At 30.9% G+C, this 19,829-nt stretch overlaps 1 protein-coding gene across 1 annotated transcript in view; it reads right to left on the bottom strand.

Annotated features, from left to right (window-relative positions):
• Positions 1-7,788: 7,788 nt before the first annotated feature.
• The window catches only part of LOC126884956 (uncharacterized), a 110,631-nt gene continuing 98,590 nt past the window's right edge, over positions 7,789-19,829 (bottom strand). The window contains exon 49 of the mRNA XM_050651334.1: positions 7,789-9,997. Coding sequence (XP_050507291.1) covers positions 9,791-9,997 — 207 coding nt within the window. The 3' untranslated portion in view covers positions 7,789-9,790. The remainder of the gene's footprint in view (positions 9,998-19,829) is intronic.

Raw genomic sequence — 19,829 nt, 5'->3', positions numbered from 1 at the left:
TTTTAACCTGTTCCACAGTTAAAACTTCCAGTGTTCCTGTACATCAAAGTTTGTCGGACTAGACACCGTTAAGCTATTAATAAATTCTCAGCTTGCTATTAATCAACTTTTTTTTGGTGCACGGGATCCAGGTCTATATGGAATAAATAAATAACAAAACAAATTCCCTGTCAAAACTGCATTTATTTTGAATAGAATGAAAAACAAAACAATATTGTTTTAACAAAATAGGGGATACATGTTAAAATTTAGTATTAATAAAGTTCGTCACATTGGCCTAAAAATTAATGTCGCTAGTTACGTTAGTGTCACATATAAATAATTGTAATAATATTAATAAAAACCATAATTCCTAGCATGAGTGCGTCCTGTTTTTTGATAATTTAGTTAGGCGAGGAAACATAAATGAGTTTCTAATAGGGCTTTTCATCGATTGTCATTTGTTTCGAGCTTCTGTTAGATGTTGTATAATCCGTGTATAATATTACTATACACGGATTATACGACATATGACTGTAAATGAAAAGCCCTATAGAGGGAATACGAAAAAAATTAACATTATCCGATCAGCTCGACTTCCACAGTTCACTACTATACAAGTCACAGGCATGTTGTCAGCACTCAAAATCACCAAAAACGTAAAGTTTATAAAATAATTAATCTAATGAATGTCTTTAAATACTATATTAAGCTCAAAATCACGACAAAAAACAAATTAAAATTACCATTATTCTGATCAGTTGGACTTGCACAGTTCACTATTATACAAGTGACAGGCATGTTGTCAGCACTCAAAATCACCAAAAACGTAAAGTTTATAAAATAATTAATCTAATGAATGTCTTTAAATACTATATTAGCTCAAAATCAGGACAAAAAACAAATTAAAATTAACATTATCCCGATCAGTTGGACTTCCACAGTTCACTACTATACAAGTCACAGGCATGTTGTCAGCACTCAAAATCACCAAAAACGTAAAGTTTATAAAATAATTAATCTAATGAATGTCTTTAAATACTATACTACCTCAAAATCACGACGAAAAACAAATACGAAAAATCAAAAATTACATTGAGTTTAGGTTAAGAACGGTTTTGTGTGCCAACCAAAGATCACGTGATTTAACTTTGACAGGTCGATGGATTCCCTAATTGGCGTTGAGCATTTGTATAAAGAATAATTTTAATGACTGTTACAAATAGAATTTAGTATTTGGTGATAGAACCGTCTGCTTCTATAACTTTATTTAGTCTATTTGGCATACTTTGAATTATATTAGATATCATATTTGGATCAAGATCTTCCCAGCACTCTAAGATTGTATCCCACAATTAATATGAATTTTGTGGCATAAAATTTCTTTTATATATTTTTTTAACAATTATGCCCCAAATGTTTTCAATTGGATTTATATCTGGACTGTGCGCAGGCCATGGCAATACTTCCAGGTTTTGCGTTTGAAACCAATTCCTTACGGCATGGGCAGTGTGGACTGAACAATTATCTTGTTGATATATAAAAGTATTATTAGGATACAATTGCTCAATAGAAGGGAGCATTACGTGTTCCAAAACGTTAATGTAATTGTCGGCAGTAAATCTTCCCTCTAATCGCCAACAAACACCAGGTCCATGTATACTAATCCAACCCCATACAATTACAGAAAAACGTCCAGATTTATTATGAGAGTGAATATATCGTTCTTCAAACCTAGTATTGGCTGGACGATAAACACGGATTTGACCGTTATAGGTCGACTGAAAAGTCTTTTCATCAGTAAAAATGACGTTGTTCCAAAATTGTGGGTTGCGGTAAATATAGTTTAGTGCAAATATTACTCTTGCTTGCCGATGTTCAACAGTTACTAATGGTTTTTTAGCAGCTGGTCGGTTTTTAATTCAGATTCATTGATCCTTCTGCTTACAGTAGGTTGGGCACCAGGAAATCCCGTATGAATCCTTGAGTCCTTCGACGTCGCAAATGGATTATCTCTTAAGAATTGAACTAAAACAGCATCTTGTTGAGGAGTGGATACTTTGGAACGCCCTGAACCAACTTTTCTTTTTAATGATTGTTGTTGGACCCATCGTTGCTTAATTCTGAAGATTGTTTTCAAATTTCTATTATAGAAATTTGCTAGCGCACGAATTGACCATCCTTCTTCCATTTTCGTAATTATTTGAGCCTTTTCAATCTCACTTAAATGACGAGGCATATTAATTTTTTATTGTACGTAACGTTAAACCTTCTATCAAATTAAACGTCTTTGACGTCTATGAGTTGCATTTTTGATCACTTATTATGACATTTGATAACCTCCAAAAATCCCAGCCGGTTGTACACAAATAGGATGACGTTAACTTCCCTTTCTAATACTTGTACCCTTTTTTTTTGAATATAACTGTACGTTGAAAAAACAGCGAGAATGATATACGTAAAAAAAGAAGAAGAAGAATTAAATTAACAATCTTTTTTATTTTTACTTTTTTAACGCTTTTTTACGCCGATATTCGACGTTTAAATTTTATCTTTTCGTCACATTAAAGACGACCTGAAAAATTGAAATACACGAGACACAATATTAGCATCATGCTAACTCTTTAGCCGCATAAAAAGTTTGTATTATCACTGTCAAGGGTATGAAATTACAAGTTATAAGGCCTTTCCCTTCCTCTACGGTGTGCCAAAAGTAACTTCAAAGGACGGAGAAACCTTGAGACAGATGATTAATGAAAATAAAGTAGTCTATTGTCTGGTATTTTATTCAAGTTTTTCAGTACCGTCCTCGCTATTTGTAAACAAAAACTTTAATTTTTAAGATTAGACATTTAAGAAGAAAGCAAAAATTTTAATTTATTTTCTACAAGATAAAACTAAAATTTCTATATCAAAAATAATTACTCGTACTAAGGATTGTTGTTTCTAAAGCATCATCATCATCATGGTTCTACAGCCCATAAAAACCTAGACCTTCGTTTCTTTATTAAGGCTATGGGTACATAATTCGCAAATATTTTACGTGTATCCCTACTTTATCTGCCTTTACACGGCAAATTACGTGTAGTAAAATTCACACTGGTATGGATATGTAAACATTACTAGAATGTCATTCTACCTGAAAATGTCATCATTAATTTAAAGAGATGGCTTTTGAATGTTCTTGGATAACTGTTATTTTTATAATTGCAAATTATTAATTCAGTTAATAAATGTGATAATTTTTTCACTAACTATGTATTCAGTGATTGTAATAATTTATTTGTACAACAAAAACTAATACTCAATCGAGAAAAGAGGAAAAGTGTTAAAGTGATTTTTTAATAATATATTGTTACGGAACGCTTACAATTTTGAACATCTTTAACAACAAAATACTTGAATCACACAATATATTACCCTGATGTATTCTCTGCTTGGACCTTCCACAAATAATACACAATAAATAAATTTTTATTAAGTTCACGTCTTAAATCAATTATTTATCAAATACACTATATATCAATAATCTTTAATCAATATTTCAAAATATTCCCGATGCAATGTCAAATATTTAAAATTGTCACTGATTGTCAGTGTCTGACTGACAGGACCAATTTTTTTAAATTTTACGACCAATGCGCGAGCGGAATATATCAACCAATTTGAAAAATTCTTTTTGTAATTTAAAACTCTATCCTAGTAGCAACTTTTCCGCGGTATAGCAACACGAAATAAAAAAAAAGTTTTTTTCGGCCCACCCAACTGACAATATATGCTGACAATATTATATTCGGCTGAGTGCGTTGTAAGACAAAGATAGATTTGGAAAATATTACCACAGCATTATGTTCATTTTTTTCGAATCCTGAAAAAACCAATAAATATTTTTGAAAAATTTAAACGCAGAATGAAAGACTAAATTCTGCCGAGGGCCGAAAGTCCCTTAGAATAAATAAAAAGTTTATTTTGAATGAGATATTTGAAATTAAAAATCACACTAAATGTTCTCTTAGTTTTTCACCCCAGTAACTTATTAAAATAAACATTATAGAAGTTTTCAGGGCCTTTCGGCCTTCGCTAATAACGTAATCTTTCATTCTGCGTTTAAATTTTTCAAAAATACTTATTAGTTTTCTCAGGATTCGAAAAAAATGAATTCCCATTTGAATGGCATTGCAGCCGAAAATACGTACCGATCCTCTTAAAATGGTTTTACTTGTTTTTTTTTTATAAATGTGTATTACAAAAGTAATTACAAAGACACCATAGTGTAAAAACTAAAAAATAACGTAGAATGAAGTAAACACTTCTGTTGTATGTAGGTATATTAATTTATTAAAATTCTTAAAATTTATCCACAAGGGAGTGGAAGTACAAAACGTTTTCGATCAAACTGACCATCATCAGTGTAAACCTGGAAATAAGTGAACCGCTTAGATTGAAATGCAAAAGGGTGAAATTTTGACAGTTAAAAAAGAAAATGTGGTTACTTACGTCCAGTGTACAAGTAATTGAAACTAGCCACTTCAAAAGGTGTAAAAACCTCTAAATAACATTATTGCTACATTATAAGCTGTATAATAATCGACATTAAGTCGATGTCTTAAGATTATATAAATATCACATGTGGATGTATGTCATCCTTGCTCAGAAATTGCACAAGGTTGTTGTGATCAGGTGAGAGGTTAACAACCATAGAAAAAAGTGTTGTGTGATTTGGTAGAATGCGATCTTACGCTTCAAAAAATATGTCACGTATTTCAGCACCTGTTTAATTGGAAGGATACTACAAATCTGGCCTCCACATAAGTGGTCTGTAGCTTTTACATGATAGGTGTGAAATTTTAAACATTCTTGCTGTTGATTGGATAGGAAGAGTGGCATAATCTAGCCTCCATGCTAGGTACATCATAGCCTCCATACGGTACTTCCAATATTTAATATTTTATTTATTCAAGTGGACAATAAAGGTAAAACACAAACAACTTTTGTTTCTTACTTATTTATTTAAACAATAATGTGACATTTTACATAGAAATATGAGTAATTTGGATTAAATAAATGTTTACTTGTCGAATTTTTCCACCGTCTGCACACAACAGCTGAACGGAGCCATTAGACCTAACAACAAAACGTGAAATAAAATGTGTATTTTAAAACTGTTGGATAAACAGTACCTACAATCAGAAAAACTTACTTTTAAAAAGGTACTCGATTATGAAATAACAAAAATATCAAAAAACACGACTGAATATCAGCTTTTTATGGTGACACAAACACATCACATAACCGACCATATAAAATAAGTGAACGACAACGAACTAACGAACACGAACACAGATTACAGATTCACAGATAGCCCAGGATTTGTCAAAAGTCATGTTCCACCAATCACAAGGCCGATATCAGCGCCTCTGACTAAATGGAAGGAAAATAAATACGATTACATGTTTTTTATTAGAGTGAGCGGGGCATGTTAACAACCAACTGATTAGACAGAATGGTGCCTGAAAATTTATGATAAGATGTCAAGGAAGATAGGTGGATTTTTCAAATGTCACCCAAAAAATTTTGTTGACAAAGTGAATTTATATTTAACTTTAATTGTTAGATTGGAAATATGCAACTATTAAAAATGTTAGTTGTGAATTCTAAGTTGTAAATAAAGGTTAATGAGCTGTAATATATTCATTAGTGGACCGAAATCAAAGGCAAAAATCTACTCATATGCTGTGACGTCATAGACTGTTTTTCAAATGTAACTGACTGAAAATAATTATATTTAGTTAAGTAGAGTTGTAGAGTAGTAGAGCACAGAACCTTGATGAAATCCTACTTTCACATGAAATTTATCAGTCTCTCCCACACCTGTCCTAACACTAGTCGTTACTCCTTCATACATATCCCTCACAATTTTTACATATTCACCAGGGACTCCTTTCTTATTGAGTGCCCACCACAGAATCTCTCGAGGAACTCTATCATATGCTTTCTCAAGATCAATGAATACCACATGAGCGTTTGTTTCTTTACTCCTGGAAAAATACATGTTGAGATTAAGTAAAATTTATTAAATGTTGATAGCTGAGATTTATTTTTAATTTTAATATAAATGAAAAGCAGGGTGAATCAGTGAAAAAATGTTGGAAATTCAACAAAATTTTTGGTTATTGCCTATATTAGAATGTCATATCCGAAAAGATCAAGGGTTCCAGGGTGGGATTTTGATATAATGAGAAAATGATTATGTTAAGTGAAAATAATTAGAGAATGAGATTAAAGAGATCGAGTACTGTCAGAAGCACAGAGTGAAAGAAACTAAAAGATACTAAAAGATTATTTGATTCAGTATATTGTTTGGATTTTTTATTTAGTTTAGGTTTGTAGTGGTATGTATAGGAAAGGAGGTCAATGTGAAGGTGGATAGAAATATAGAATTATGGAAATAATTGTCTATGAATGGGGGTGAAGTCACGGTTAGGAGAAAGTTGACGGTTGACACAGTTTGGACTTGTGTCTCTGACAATCTCTAAATCTTCATATAGATCTAAATGAAGGGTATTTTTATCTTGGATGTTATGAATCAAAGTCACACCATCTGGGATGTTAAGGTGGTGTTTGTTGGATAAGGTGGATATAACTTTATTTCTGAAAAGTACGGTCGACGGAAAAGTTTTGTAACGAACTCGTGAATTAAAATGGCGATTAACAATCTCGAACATTAACGCGCTCGCACCGCTCACACGTTAAAATATCTCAATTGTTAATCGCCCTTATTAATACACTTGTTGGTTAAATAACTATTAACCAACAATTTTAACGCGTGAGCGGTGCGAGCGCGTTAATGTTCGAGATTGTTAATCGCCATTTTAATTCACGAGTTCGTTACAAAACTTTTCCGTCGACCGTACTTTTCAGAAATATCCATTCCAGAAGATATATCCACCTTTTGATTTTTCAAATACACAGAATTTTAAACAATAAAGTAAATAATGACATACAATGACAGATAGTACTAACAGCGGCTACTTGATTTTAAATTTTTTAGTGGGAATATAAATAGGTATATGTTTGGTTGCCTACACGACAGGTCACTGCCAATCACAGAGCGTTTAATTAATTTATGCAAGCAATGTATGTTGTGTTGCCTATAATGAAATCGTTCATTAATAGAAAATCATTCCTTAATAGGGCTCATTAATCAATGATTTTGAGGGTGTTAAAATTGATCATAAATGGACGGTCGACGGAAAATTGCATTTTTAACACGTTTGTAGAAAAATATATTTATTTACTATTATATTTATAATATTTATTATTATATATGTTTTTAGATACATACCTAATATCTTTTATTTTAGCGATAAGTCTATGGAGTTTGTGCACTATTTTATTTTCTTCTTCTTGTAGTTTCGAATGTTGGCGATCATCATGACAATCTCTACTTTGCACACTGTTGCTCTGAAAAGATTTGTGGTTGTTGTGTTGAACCACATACATAGATTTTCAGCCAGAAAATCGTTCGTACTCCTGGTCCACGTTTTTCTTCTACTTTTCCCTGTAAGGGTAGTTGCTGCAGTCCATATACCTCGCTGTTCCTCATTATGTGACCGAGGTATTTGATTTTGGCTATTTTTATTGTGGCTAATAGCTCTTTTTCATTTTGCATTTGCGTTGTCAACAAAATACACTGCTTAGTAACGTAATCGGTATAATATATCTTCAGCACACAATAAAGGGATATTTCGAAAGCCTCAATTTTCTTGCAGGTGCTGACTATTTTTATAAATAAATAAAACAATCATATACTTTAAAAGTAATTTTATTAAATTTGTCTGCATAAATGTCTATTCATATCTTATAGTTAATTTTAAATTTTTTCAGTTACTACCATAACAAAAATATCTGCAACATGTAATAATTTAAATATCCTTTTTGGTCTTATTTTTAGAAGCTATATATTTTATTATTGTTTACCAAGTGTACTTTCCAAGAATTTAGATCAATATATAAAAATCTAAATAATCAAAGATATTATAAGACAATATCAAAAAAATTCATAACAAAAAGAATTAGATTTAAACGAGAGGCTCATGTTAACTGTCAAAAAAAAACAATATAAAGAGTGACACTAAAATCCAAAAACTGCATAAAAACGATTAGCAAAAATAAAAATATTGATCAAACTTATGAATACATTAACTAATAATTTTGCTTTGTTGTCGTTAATTATATTTAACAACATGTTTAGTTTGTAATTAGATATATGGTCTATAAATGGCAACATTGAGCACCGTCGAGTACCAAAAGGTCCCCCGTATGGTTCCACTAAAGGCTTGATTACACGTAACGAGTACAGTGGCGAGACAGCAAACTGTTACTAGGCCGAGACAGTGGTGAGAGCGAGGGATGGTTTATACGTATTTGGAAATTTTTTAATTTTGAGGCGAGTCAGTTCAGTTTCGATTCACAAAAATAAGGAGTACTGTACTTAAGGATCACAAAGCTAACATTACAAATATATCAAACGGCTTTTCGACAAAAAGTTTCGACGGTAGCTCTCTCTCTCTCTCGCGGTTTGAAACTTGTACTTTTCTGATAAAATTGGTGTATGTGAAATATACGAAACGAGAAAAATAGATATTTATCTAGAAAAACGCAAATTATGAACTGAAATATTATTGTAACCTGATTACTGAACGAATACACAGAATTAATAGTAAAATTAATTATGTTTTTTATTTTAGTCATTATAACTTTAATATTTAATAGGTATATAAATTCGTGCGACTGGATGACTGCTTACGCAAGAGGCCGTTGAGAAAAAGAAGAAGTTTATGTGACATTTAGAGGTTACCTCTGTTTTTTTTTGGCTGTGAGTTTCGTCGGTAGCGCACTCTCGCGGTTTGAAACTTGTACTTTTTTGATAAAATTGTTCAAATTCACTGCACACAAAACTGCCACTAACAACGCTGACGAAAATTGTCAAATCCCCTCTACTTATCGGCTCACAGCGAATACAAGAATTGACGGATAAATTATGAGAAGGAGATAAAATATGCATCTTTGGACTATAGACTATAGACAATGGATTTTAAGAAGAAAAACTCTCGCTGCTCCCGATTTCTTCGATTCATTGATTTTTTATTTCTTGTCTATATGTCGAATTTAAATTTTTTATTTTATTTGACTTCTTGAGTTTTAAAACCAACAATATTTATTTCTTCTACAATCGATACATATGCTGCATCACTTTCTTGTTTATTTTTATATTCCAAAGATTTGAAATTTCATAAGCACGGGTGTGACTTATAGGTACAACTGAACTAAACTTTATTGTCCTATCTGAGTTCCATCTGTTAGCTATTTTTGAGAATCCCATATCACATTGATTAACACAAGTCGTCTCCTCTGATGAAGTGGTAATCTGCACAGTTACACGGCGAGTGTTGTTTGCACATACCGAGTGGATTGGTGGGTATATATACGATTGAAGGGTGGGAGGTCGAAGACTCGGCCTAGTAAATAGAATAAGATCCGAGTGACTGTCTCGCCATATGACAGCCGGGTGCTCGGCCAAGTAGTCGTTAGTATGTCTATACCAAACGAGCACTCAGCCGAGAATACTGTCTCGCTACAACACTCGTTACGTGTAATCAAGGTTTAACGGTTGTCGGTTGTTATTCGTCAAAAACAACGATAGTGGACTAAGCAATGTTGCCGATTTTAGCGTTTCCTCCAGTTGCCTATACCTAATCAAAAACTAAACGTATTGTATAAAAGTATACCGTACAACACCTCTTGTGGCTTATTTCTTAGCTTTGGGTTTAATTGGAGGAAATATTTTTTCCCAATCTTTCCTCACTCTGTCATTGTGGGCTCTCATGATAAGTATCCCAGGTAGAGCGAAGGCTATTTTAAAAAGGGAGCCAACGTAAGCTTGGAACAGTTCAGGCCATTCTTTATCTTTTAGCCGATTGATTTCTGGCGCTACGGAGAGTTCAGTCATTTGATTCTAAAAAGAACAAAAAATATAAGTGTAAAAATATGCAGATTATTGAGAATGTTTGAAGAAATCAATGGGCTTCATTTTAAATTCAATTTGAGATTATCTCTCTGTTGTTGGGCGTATAAAAAACAAGAACTATAAAGTTTTAAACGCTTCGCTACCCAAAACACTCTCTAATATAAACCATATAATTCAAGTAATGAAGCTTAAAATAGGAGAAAACCTCGCAATTTTTACAGAATAGATCGATTTGCTTGAAAATTTGAGAATAAGTAGTAGATAGTCCAAGGATCAAAATCTATATGAGGCCGAAAGGCGCTTTTACCATGGGGTGGTTGTCACCCCATCTCGGTGGTGGAAATTTTTTATTTTATTTTGACCGCAAAAGTTGGTAAAAATATTCATTCTAAGCAAAAAACGTTCTATATATTTTTTTGATAAAATGAATAGTTTTTGATTTATTCGCTATCGAAAATGTTATGTTTTATATCGAAAAAATCAATGTTTTTAATCAGTTTTCTGCTAATAGCTCAAAAAGTTTTCGTTTTGTCAAAAAACTTTGCTTAAGAGGAAAGAGTAGCGGTCAACAGGTAGCGAAAACGCGTTCCAAGATTGCGGCTGTAATTTTGAATATTTTTTCGAGATATTTGACACACTTATTCGTAATATAATAAAGAATGGCGGTAGTGAGCCCAATTTGAAAAATATATTAATATGTGGAAATTACTCTGTAATTAAATAAATATTAAAAAAACGAGCCTGTATCGCCATTAAGAAGAACAAAAAAAATACACTTTCTTCAAATAAACTTTTTTATCCGATGCCTAGATTTTGTGTCATTTTGGAACTACTAATGGAATAAAAAATTTTAGTAGTTCCAAAATGACACAAAATCGGATAAAAAAGTTTATTTGAAGAAAGTTTATTTTTTTGTTCTTCTTAATGGCGGTACAGGCTCGTTTTTTTAATACTGTATTTAATTACAGAGTAATTTCCACATATTAATATATTTTTCAAATTGGGCTCCGTACCGCCATTCTTTATTATATTACAAATACGTGTGCCAAATATCTCGAAATAATATTCAAAATTACAGCCGCAATCTTGGAACGCGTTTTTGCTACCTCTTGATCGCTACTGTTTCCTCTTAACAAAAATGTACCATTTGAAAAAATAAACAAAACAGTTCTTTCTTATTTTCTTTAAGACCAATAGTAATCGAGCTATACTTTATTATATGTTAGCTCTTCTTCGCCAAATGCTAAATATTGTAGTTTCAAACTCAAAAGACGGGAAAACTGTGCATTTTTTGAGGATAACTTGTTCAAACTAATTTAAAGTATTTAAAAATATCTATCTACAGAAATAAAAAAAAGTATCTAGCTCACAAATTAAGTGACTTATTATGAAAAGAATGTCATGCCCTATTTTTTTCAGCGAAAAAGTGATCGGAAGCTTCCTTCTACTTACCACCCTGATTAAAATTAGTCATTGACCTTATTTGTCCTTCTATATTTATATATTATTAATAGGTTCTAGAGGTTTGAAGGGCTTAAAATGATTAGTTTAGTTAAAAGCCAATAACTAATTTTTGTAGTTTGGTAAAAAATGTCATTTTCTTCGGAATAGAAAGATTAGCATCAGATATACGAAAAAATATTTAAAAATAAAATTGTAGCTTACTTAATTCCTAAGAACGGCGTCAGCAAAAATTTTTTCTATGGCAATGGCAAAAATTGAGTGAGCTATTGACAATTAAAACTTGTAATAACATGCAAAAACCACCTTACCAACCCTTTTACAGTCACCTCTTTTTGCGACTGAGGATTTTAAAAGGATTTAATATTAATAGCCTTATAGATCTGGTTGAAACCTACAAAATTATTTTTACCAAACTTTCTAGGATAAGAAATAAAAGAGTTACGGGAAAAAAAAAAGGAGAAATCCAATTAGAAGCATAATAATGTAAGTTAGCGATGTTTTTAGTCATATAGCCATATTTATACTTCTTTATTTATGTATTAGTAATAGATGTCAGAAGTTTGACTGGCTTAGAATGATCAGTTTTTAAAAAACTGGAGTTAGAAAAAAATAACGAATTTTTGTAGTTTGGTAAAAAATGCCATTTACTTCAGAATAAAAAGATTAGCATCAGAGATACGAAAAAATGTTTTAATATGAAATTGTAGATTATTTAATTCCCAAGAACTTAGTTTGAAAAAAAATTTTCTACGGCAAAAATTGAGTGAACCGTAAATGAGTATAATATCGAAAAACATTGATTTTTTCGATATAAAACTAACATTATCGATAGCGAATAAATCTAAAAATATTAATTTTATCAAAAAAATGTATAGAACATTTTTTGCTTAAAATGAATGTTTTTATCAACTTTTGTGGTCAAAATATAATAAAAAATTTCCACCCCCATGGTAAAAGCGCCTTTCGGCATCATATAGATTTTGATCCTTGGACTATCCACTACTTATTCTCAAATTTTCAAGCAAATCGATCTATTCTGTAAAAATTGCAGTTCTTGGACTAATACCAAATTTAAAATAAAACTTACACCTGATATAAATACATACGGTTTTTGTTCCAGACAGACTACTACCAGTGGGCCAAAAAATGACAAATACAAAAGTACCAGTACATGTATTGCAGTTGGATATCTAAAAATAACTGTCAAAAATCATCTTCTGGAACAAAGCTAATCATATTATACCTTATGTCTTATACAAATATTGGAAGTTCTGTACAAATCCTTTTCTCTTATACTTATGCAACAAAACTGGACCAAATTAATGAAATTTTAAAAATAATACACGTACCGTTAGTAAAGTTCCAAAAAGTGTCAAATCTACGTCTAAAAAGGTATTTAGCAGACTAAAGATACTAGCTCCCGTATCATTGATACAGAAACCAAAACCATCGGGAACCTTTCTTATCTACCTCAGGAATGCTTATTCGAAAGAAAGAAAGAAGCTTAAGAATATGGAAAAGCAGATTTTTGACACAACCAGGGTACTTTTGACGGTAAACTTTCCAAAAGCGGGCAAACCCCAACTTGCTTTCCAAAAATTGTAGTGGTGGAAGTTACGAAAACCGTCCTGGTCCTCCAGAAAAATCCTCAGAAAAATGTTGTCTGAGAATACAGTAGCGCTTAAAAAGACGAACTATAAAATTTATTGATATGGCTCTATGTGCTGCTTGATGTCCATAATATTGACTTCTAGCTAGGCCATTTTGGTTGATAGATGATAAAGATGAGGCGTGCGGTTAAATAAATCCAAATTCAAAGAACAAAAGTGGGAGTCTAAAGGTGCTATTAGTCCATTTTCATCTTCATCTTTATAAGCAATTCTGCTTCTTCATTGGCGGATTGATATCTGTATAGAAGGTTGTCACTCCATCTTTTGAGAGGTCGACCGATAGTGCTTCAACCGATTGGAGATTTATCTCTCGCTAGTTCGGCCACACGAGTCTCCCCCATTCTGATTATCTAGTTATTCCATTCTTTTTCTATATTCTATAGATTCTAGTTCATTTCTTCATACACTGTACATTACATTTTCTTCTAATGCCATCACTCCTCTGTCGATCTCTCAACGTATTTCCTGTAATTTTTCACGTTACTTCATCTCAGTTGTTTCCAGTAGTCTTTGTGTTGTTGCTGTATTGGATCTTGTTTCTGATGCATATTAGTTTATTTTGATAAATAAAATAAATACCTCGATGTGTTACTGAAATTTAAGCCAGCAATACATAAGGGAAATCTACTCAGGCTGGAACCAATATTAAACCAAAGTCTTAGACAATCATTTTCATTGTTGTTCTAAGCTATTTCCCTGTAACATTTTTCTAATCATCCAAATCAGATGCCGTTGTCAAAATACAAAATATTAATAAATCAAACAACAATGTTGTTGTGTATTAAAAAAATTCTTCTAATTATTTATTTAATCTGACTCTTTTATGTCGGCAATTCAGACATATATTATACATTTTAAAGTAGCAGTAGCCTGTCTACAAAAACAAGGGAGATATAAAACAATGTACAAACTACAGGGCTATACAACTGCTTAGCCACAACATGAATATATGGGAAAGAGTAATTGATAGACGGATACGTGAAGAGACCGAAATATCCGAGAATCAATTTGGCTTTATGCAGGGCAGATCAACAACAGATGCAATTTTCATTATAAGGCAGTTGATGGAAAAATACAGGAGTAAAGAAACAAACGCTCATGTGGTATTCATTGATTTTGAGAAAGCATATGATAGAGTTCCTTGAGAGAGTCTGTGGTGGGCACTCAATAAGAAAGGAGTCCCTGGTGAATATGTAAAGATTGTATATGTATGACGGAATAACGACTAGAATTTAAGACAGATATGGGAGAGACTGATAAATTTCATGTGAAAGTAGGCTTACTCCGTATTTATTCTCATTAGTTTTGGACCAGATAACAGCGAAACTACAGGGTAACATTCCATGGTGCTTAATGTATGCTGAAGCTCTCGAGGAAAAGGGTTTAAAACTTAGTAGGACAAAGACAGAGTATTTGGAATGCTCATTTAAAGATGGAGTTACTACAAATAAAATGGTATCTTTGAATGGTGAAATGATTGTGAAAAGCAATAGTTTTAAGTACCTGGGATCGGTATTAGAAAGTAATGGAGAAATAGATGGAGATGAATGCAGCAGAATTAGGGTTGGATGAATGAAGTGGAAGGAAGCGGGTGTTGTGCTGTGCGACAGGAAAATTCCAATGAAGTTGAAGGGAAAATTCTATAAAACAGCTATAAAGCCGGCTATGATGTACGGAACTGAATGTTGGGCAGTGAAAAAGAAAGAGGAACAACGAATGCATGTAACGGAAATGAGAATGCTTAGATGGATGAGTGGAGTGACAAAAAATGATAAAATTAAAAATGAGTATATTAGAGGAAGTCTAGGTGTGGCACCAATTGATGCCAAAATGAGATAGCATAGGTTGAGATGGTTTGGTCATGTTCAACGTCGAGAATTTTAATCACCCAATACGAAGAATTTCTGAAGTGCAGATTCCTGCTAGGAGTAGGAGAGGAAGACCAAAGAAGACGTGGAGGAAGACGATGAGGCAGCACATGTTGGTAAAGGAGATTATTATTGATATGACCCAAGATAGAATTGTGTGGAAAAATGCAATTAGGGAAGCCGACCCCGCATAGGGATAAGGCAAAGAGAATGATGATGATGAATATACATTTTAAAGTAGAAGACTTTAAAATGATATTGCCAATATTTATGAGTTGCGTTCCTGGGACGACATTACTGAAAGGTAAATTTACTAATCGAATAAACCATCTTTCACTAAAGTCGTCCCAGGAACTCAACTCATAAATATTGGCAATATCATTTTAAAGTCTTCTACTTTTAAATGTATAATATGTCTGAATTGCCGATATAAATGAGTCAGATTAAATAAATAATTAGAAGAATTTTTTACTAATCAACAACATGTTTGTTTGATTTATTAATATTTTATATTTTGACAACGGCATCCGATTTGGACGTCGAAACACTAATAAAATAATTTTTTTAGTAAAATTTTGGTCTATTTCCCATTTAAAATAGTTAATCATTCTCATGCAGAAGACTGAAGGGAAATGCATGAAAATACAGAAAATATATAGACAATTAAATATATCATCAAAAAGATTAAGATATCAAATTTTAGTGGATGGTAGTTAATTATTTTAATGACAGACTCGAAAATTAGAAACTTTACCTTTTCTCGACACTTCTTCTTTACACAGACCGAAAGAATTCGTAAAGCCGCCATAAAAAATTTGATGGCTGTTATCTAGATTTAGAAATTTAATGAAAGGGTAGGATTACGTGTAAAGGTCTCACAACCAAGTGTCAGAAGTAAATGGGACAAGATTGAGCCAAAAATAAGAGATAACTTTATAAAACAGATTATGTTGTAGTATAGATACTTTTTTATTAGAATGAAAAAATCTTATTGTTGCAGTCCAGGCCTTATTTTATACAGGGGTTTAAAAATAACAACCAAAGCAAAATTATTAGTAGTCCAATAAACTCACAATTTAAATATTTTTCTTTTAATAATTCTTAAATTTTGCGCTTCTTTACAATTTTTTTAAATGGTAATTTGTACAGTTGTTGTTTTTATTTTTCGCTGAATTAAATTATCATGTATTTGAAGCCATGATTAGGTATAATATACGCACTGAATATTTTACGAAAATAAAGCGTTTTTAAAAATCGCTAAAACTCTTTGTTGATTAAAATTTCTGATAATTGTTTAGAGAAAAATCAACCTAAGATCTATGAAAATAGCAGAAACAACTAGCTAACAACAAGCTAACACTAGATTACATACAAATAGTCCGAAATAAGCAAAGTCAATTAAATACTGGTGTGAAGAATGCTGAAAAATAATGGAGCATACAATAGGACAACTTTAAATAAAGTCACAATAATAAACTTTCAAAAAATTTAAAATTATAGTCACATTATTAAGAGACACAATATTTGTATTATCACGGCAAACAATTCATATCTTTTTTAGAATTACGTGTTGTATGTATTTGTATATTCCTATATTGGGTCTATTGAATAAAAAGAAGTATCTGCTTTTACTTACAAGTATTTAAGTATTTATTTAATACTAATTGAATAAAGTCATTTCTTTAATGCTTTATTCAATAACTATTAAGTAAATACTTAAATACGAAGAAGTAAAAGCAAATACTTCTTTTTATTCAATAGACCCAATATTAGTTAAACCAAAAATATTAATAAATTTTACCAAAAATAATTTAAAGCGACAAAATATAAAAAATAATAGTTGTTTTGCAATGTTATTGATTGATTATGACATCACATGAAAGATTATATGCCTAACAAACCTCCAACACATTATTTTTTGAGATATACTAAAAATTTGCTCTTTTCTATACGGCTAGACATTAAAAAAGTCTATTAGAAAGTTACTGACTAGCCAATACTCATTAATTTTTTCTTTGACAGTTGATATTTAGGGTAGCACTTACAGAGCAAACAGATAGTGTTCCATGTTTTCCGTAAAAAATTGTTTCGAGCATAAATAGAACATGAACATATTTTATTACATTATTCGAGACAACTTTTTTTGTAATTTGTTCGGGACAAGTGTGGAAATCGATAAAATATTAGCCATTTGATTTGCTATAATATTCAGTCATGTTGCAGATATTTTTGCGTAGATTCTAAAAATAGTATATTAGGGGAGTGCATATAGATTTTCACTTCGGAAAAAATCAAACAAGGTAAAACTTTTTGTAATTTCATTAAGAAATATTTAATAAACAACATATCAAAAAGTTCTACTCGAGAAGTGGGTGCTTCATTTTTTATTAAACAAATGAACTGCGAAAATAAATGTTTTTTTAAGTAACTTCGAAAATAAAAATTTTTGAAAAAACTGACTTGGAGATTAAAACATTCAGAAAATTTTTCAAAAAAAACCTTTGATAAAGATTTTTTTTAAAATTAAATCTGTAGCTTCTATAATTTTTTATTTATAACGCTAAAGTCACCCTTCTCACGAACATTGGCGCACTGTAAACTAACGTACGGCGAAGTGCGCGGTTGAGTTATTTTAATGTAATTCTTTAACTAATCGATCAAATGAAATTTTACAACTTGAACAAAAAAGACGAGTAGTTAAGCTATTTTATGTTTATAAAAGAAACAAAATGTATGGGCATAAGTACAATGTGGGCTGAAAGTGAGACTTACATGAATTTTGTTTAAAAATGATTTTGTAACTAATCCAATTTTTCTTATAAAACTCTCAATTTTGCACAACTTACCTTCCAATCATCTTACTAAACGATGTTTCATTCAAAAAAAAATCTCAAAATTTAATTCAAATGATACGACGTCTCAAAAAATGCCATTTTTGAAAACTTCACAGTCTTACAGAATTAACACCATTTTAAGACGATATTACTAAATTTTCAACAGATCTATTACAGCTTTATAGGTGTTTTTTTAAAGCTCAGGATGTAGTGTTTAAAATGCACTGAATTATTTTACTTTAAAAATGAAATAATTTATTTCTTTTTGAGAAAATTAAGAAAGATAACAAAAATGTAATACAAAAACCGAAAATTACCAGCTAAAAAAATGTTTATACAAAGTGATCAAAACTTTTTTCTGTAAAACTTATGTAACTAAAATACGTTTAATAATAAGCTTCAACAATAATAAATGTTCAACAAAAAAATTTTTTTAGCTTTTATACAGTATGTCTGCGTAACTTGGAACCTATTGATAACTTTTTTATTATCAGTCTTACGAAAAAAGCTATTCCATATAAAATACTCTGCATCGTATATAATCTAAGATGCAACCATCAAATATAAAATTTTATTAATTTTATACGAGTTATGTTAAAAAATATAAATTTCACTCAAGAGTAAAGTACCTTTATATTTCACAATATCGAAAATTGATATAAAGAAAAGTTGTTTGGAATTAAAAAATATGTTTCAGTGTTCAACTACATCCTTCTTATTAAAATATTGTGAATAATAAAGGCACTTAACTCTTAAGAAAAATCCATATTTTTTACATACCTCGTATAAAACTGAAAAAGTTTGATATCTGGTGGTTGTACATAGATTTTGGACCGGGTAGAGCATTTTATCAAGAATAACTTTTTTTCGTAAAATTGATAATAAACTAGTTACAAAAATTGTAATAAAATGATGTTGGGTATCCATAATTTGAGAAAAAATTGAATTTTTTTTTATTAGAATAATGTAATTGTATAGCAAAACATAGTTTTTAATTTCAAACAACTTTTCATAATAGCATTTTTTGATATTCTGGAATAAAAATGTACTTTACTCTTTAAAGAAATTCATATTTTTGACATACCTTATAAACTTGATAAAATTTGATATCTGGTGGTTGAGTTGTAGATTTTTAACTATCCAGAGTATTTATGAAGAATAACTTTTTTTCGTAAAATTGATAATAAAAAAGTTTTCCATGTGGTTCCTAGCCACGCAAACATACTGTATAAGAGCTTCTGTATAAGAATTTTCAAATTGTAATGCCATATTCGTATTCAGCATAACCAAAAACATAATAGAAACATATTTGATCAAAGTAAAATGATGAATTCAACTATATTTTTAAAATTGTTTATACAAAATAATTGTTATTGTTTAAACAATTAATAAACAATTAGCGACCAAATCTGCGAATAGAACTTATTACTTTAACATGTATAATATAAACTAACAAAAAAAGTTTTAGAAAAATATAAGCTTGTTTCAATTATTCCGAAACAATGCATGTTTTCGTTCTAATTGCACTCCCCTATATATTTATAATTGAAATCTTTATTATTTGATTATCAGACATATTTGCATATAAAATATTTAACCTACGGAATATGATCTATGCATTTATATTAAGCCTAGTTTTTGTTTGCCACTTTGGATTGATTTTGAATACTTAGAATTGTATAGCAGAATATTTTTGTTTGGTAAAAGCAAAACAGACGATTGGATATTTTTGTGTTTAACAAAATATTGATATAGATATTCCAAAAAATAGTCTCATAAGATCTCATAGTCTGAACATATTTCTAATAAACTAATAATAATTAAACACATTCCTAATAAACTAATAAGACTGGTGGTACAGTCGTTTGAAAAGTAAAAATACAGGGTGGGCAGTCACCAGAACTTAAAGCTCATGTCGGATTGCGCCAAGAAGATGAGCTGGTATGCCTCATACTCAACATAGTCTTGGAAAAGGTTGGTGAGA

Source organism: Diabrotica virgifera, chromosome 5 (genome assembly GCF_917563875.1).
Source record: "Diabrotica virgifera virgifera chromosome 5, PGI_DIABVI_V3a".
NCBI lineage: Eukaryota > Metazoa > Arthropoda > Insecta > Coleoptera > Chrysomelidae > Diabrotica > Diabrotica virgifera.
Note: the sequence above shows the minus strand (reverse complement) of the source record. Positions and strands in the feature narration are given on the sequence as shown.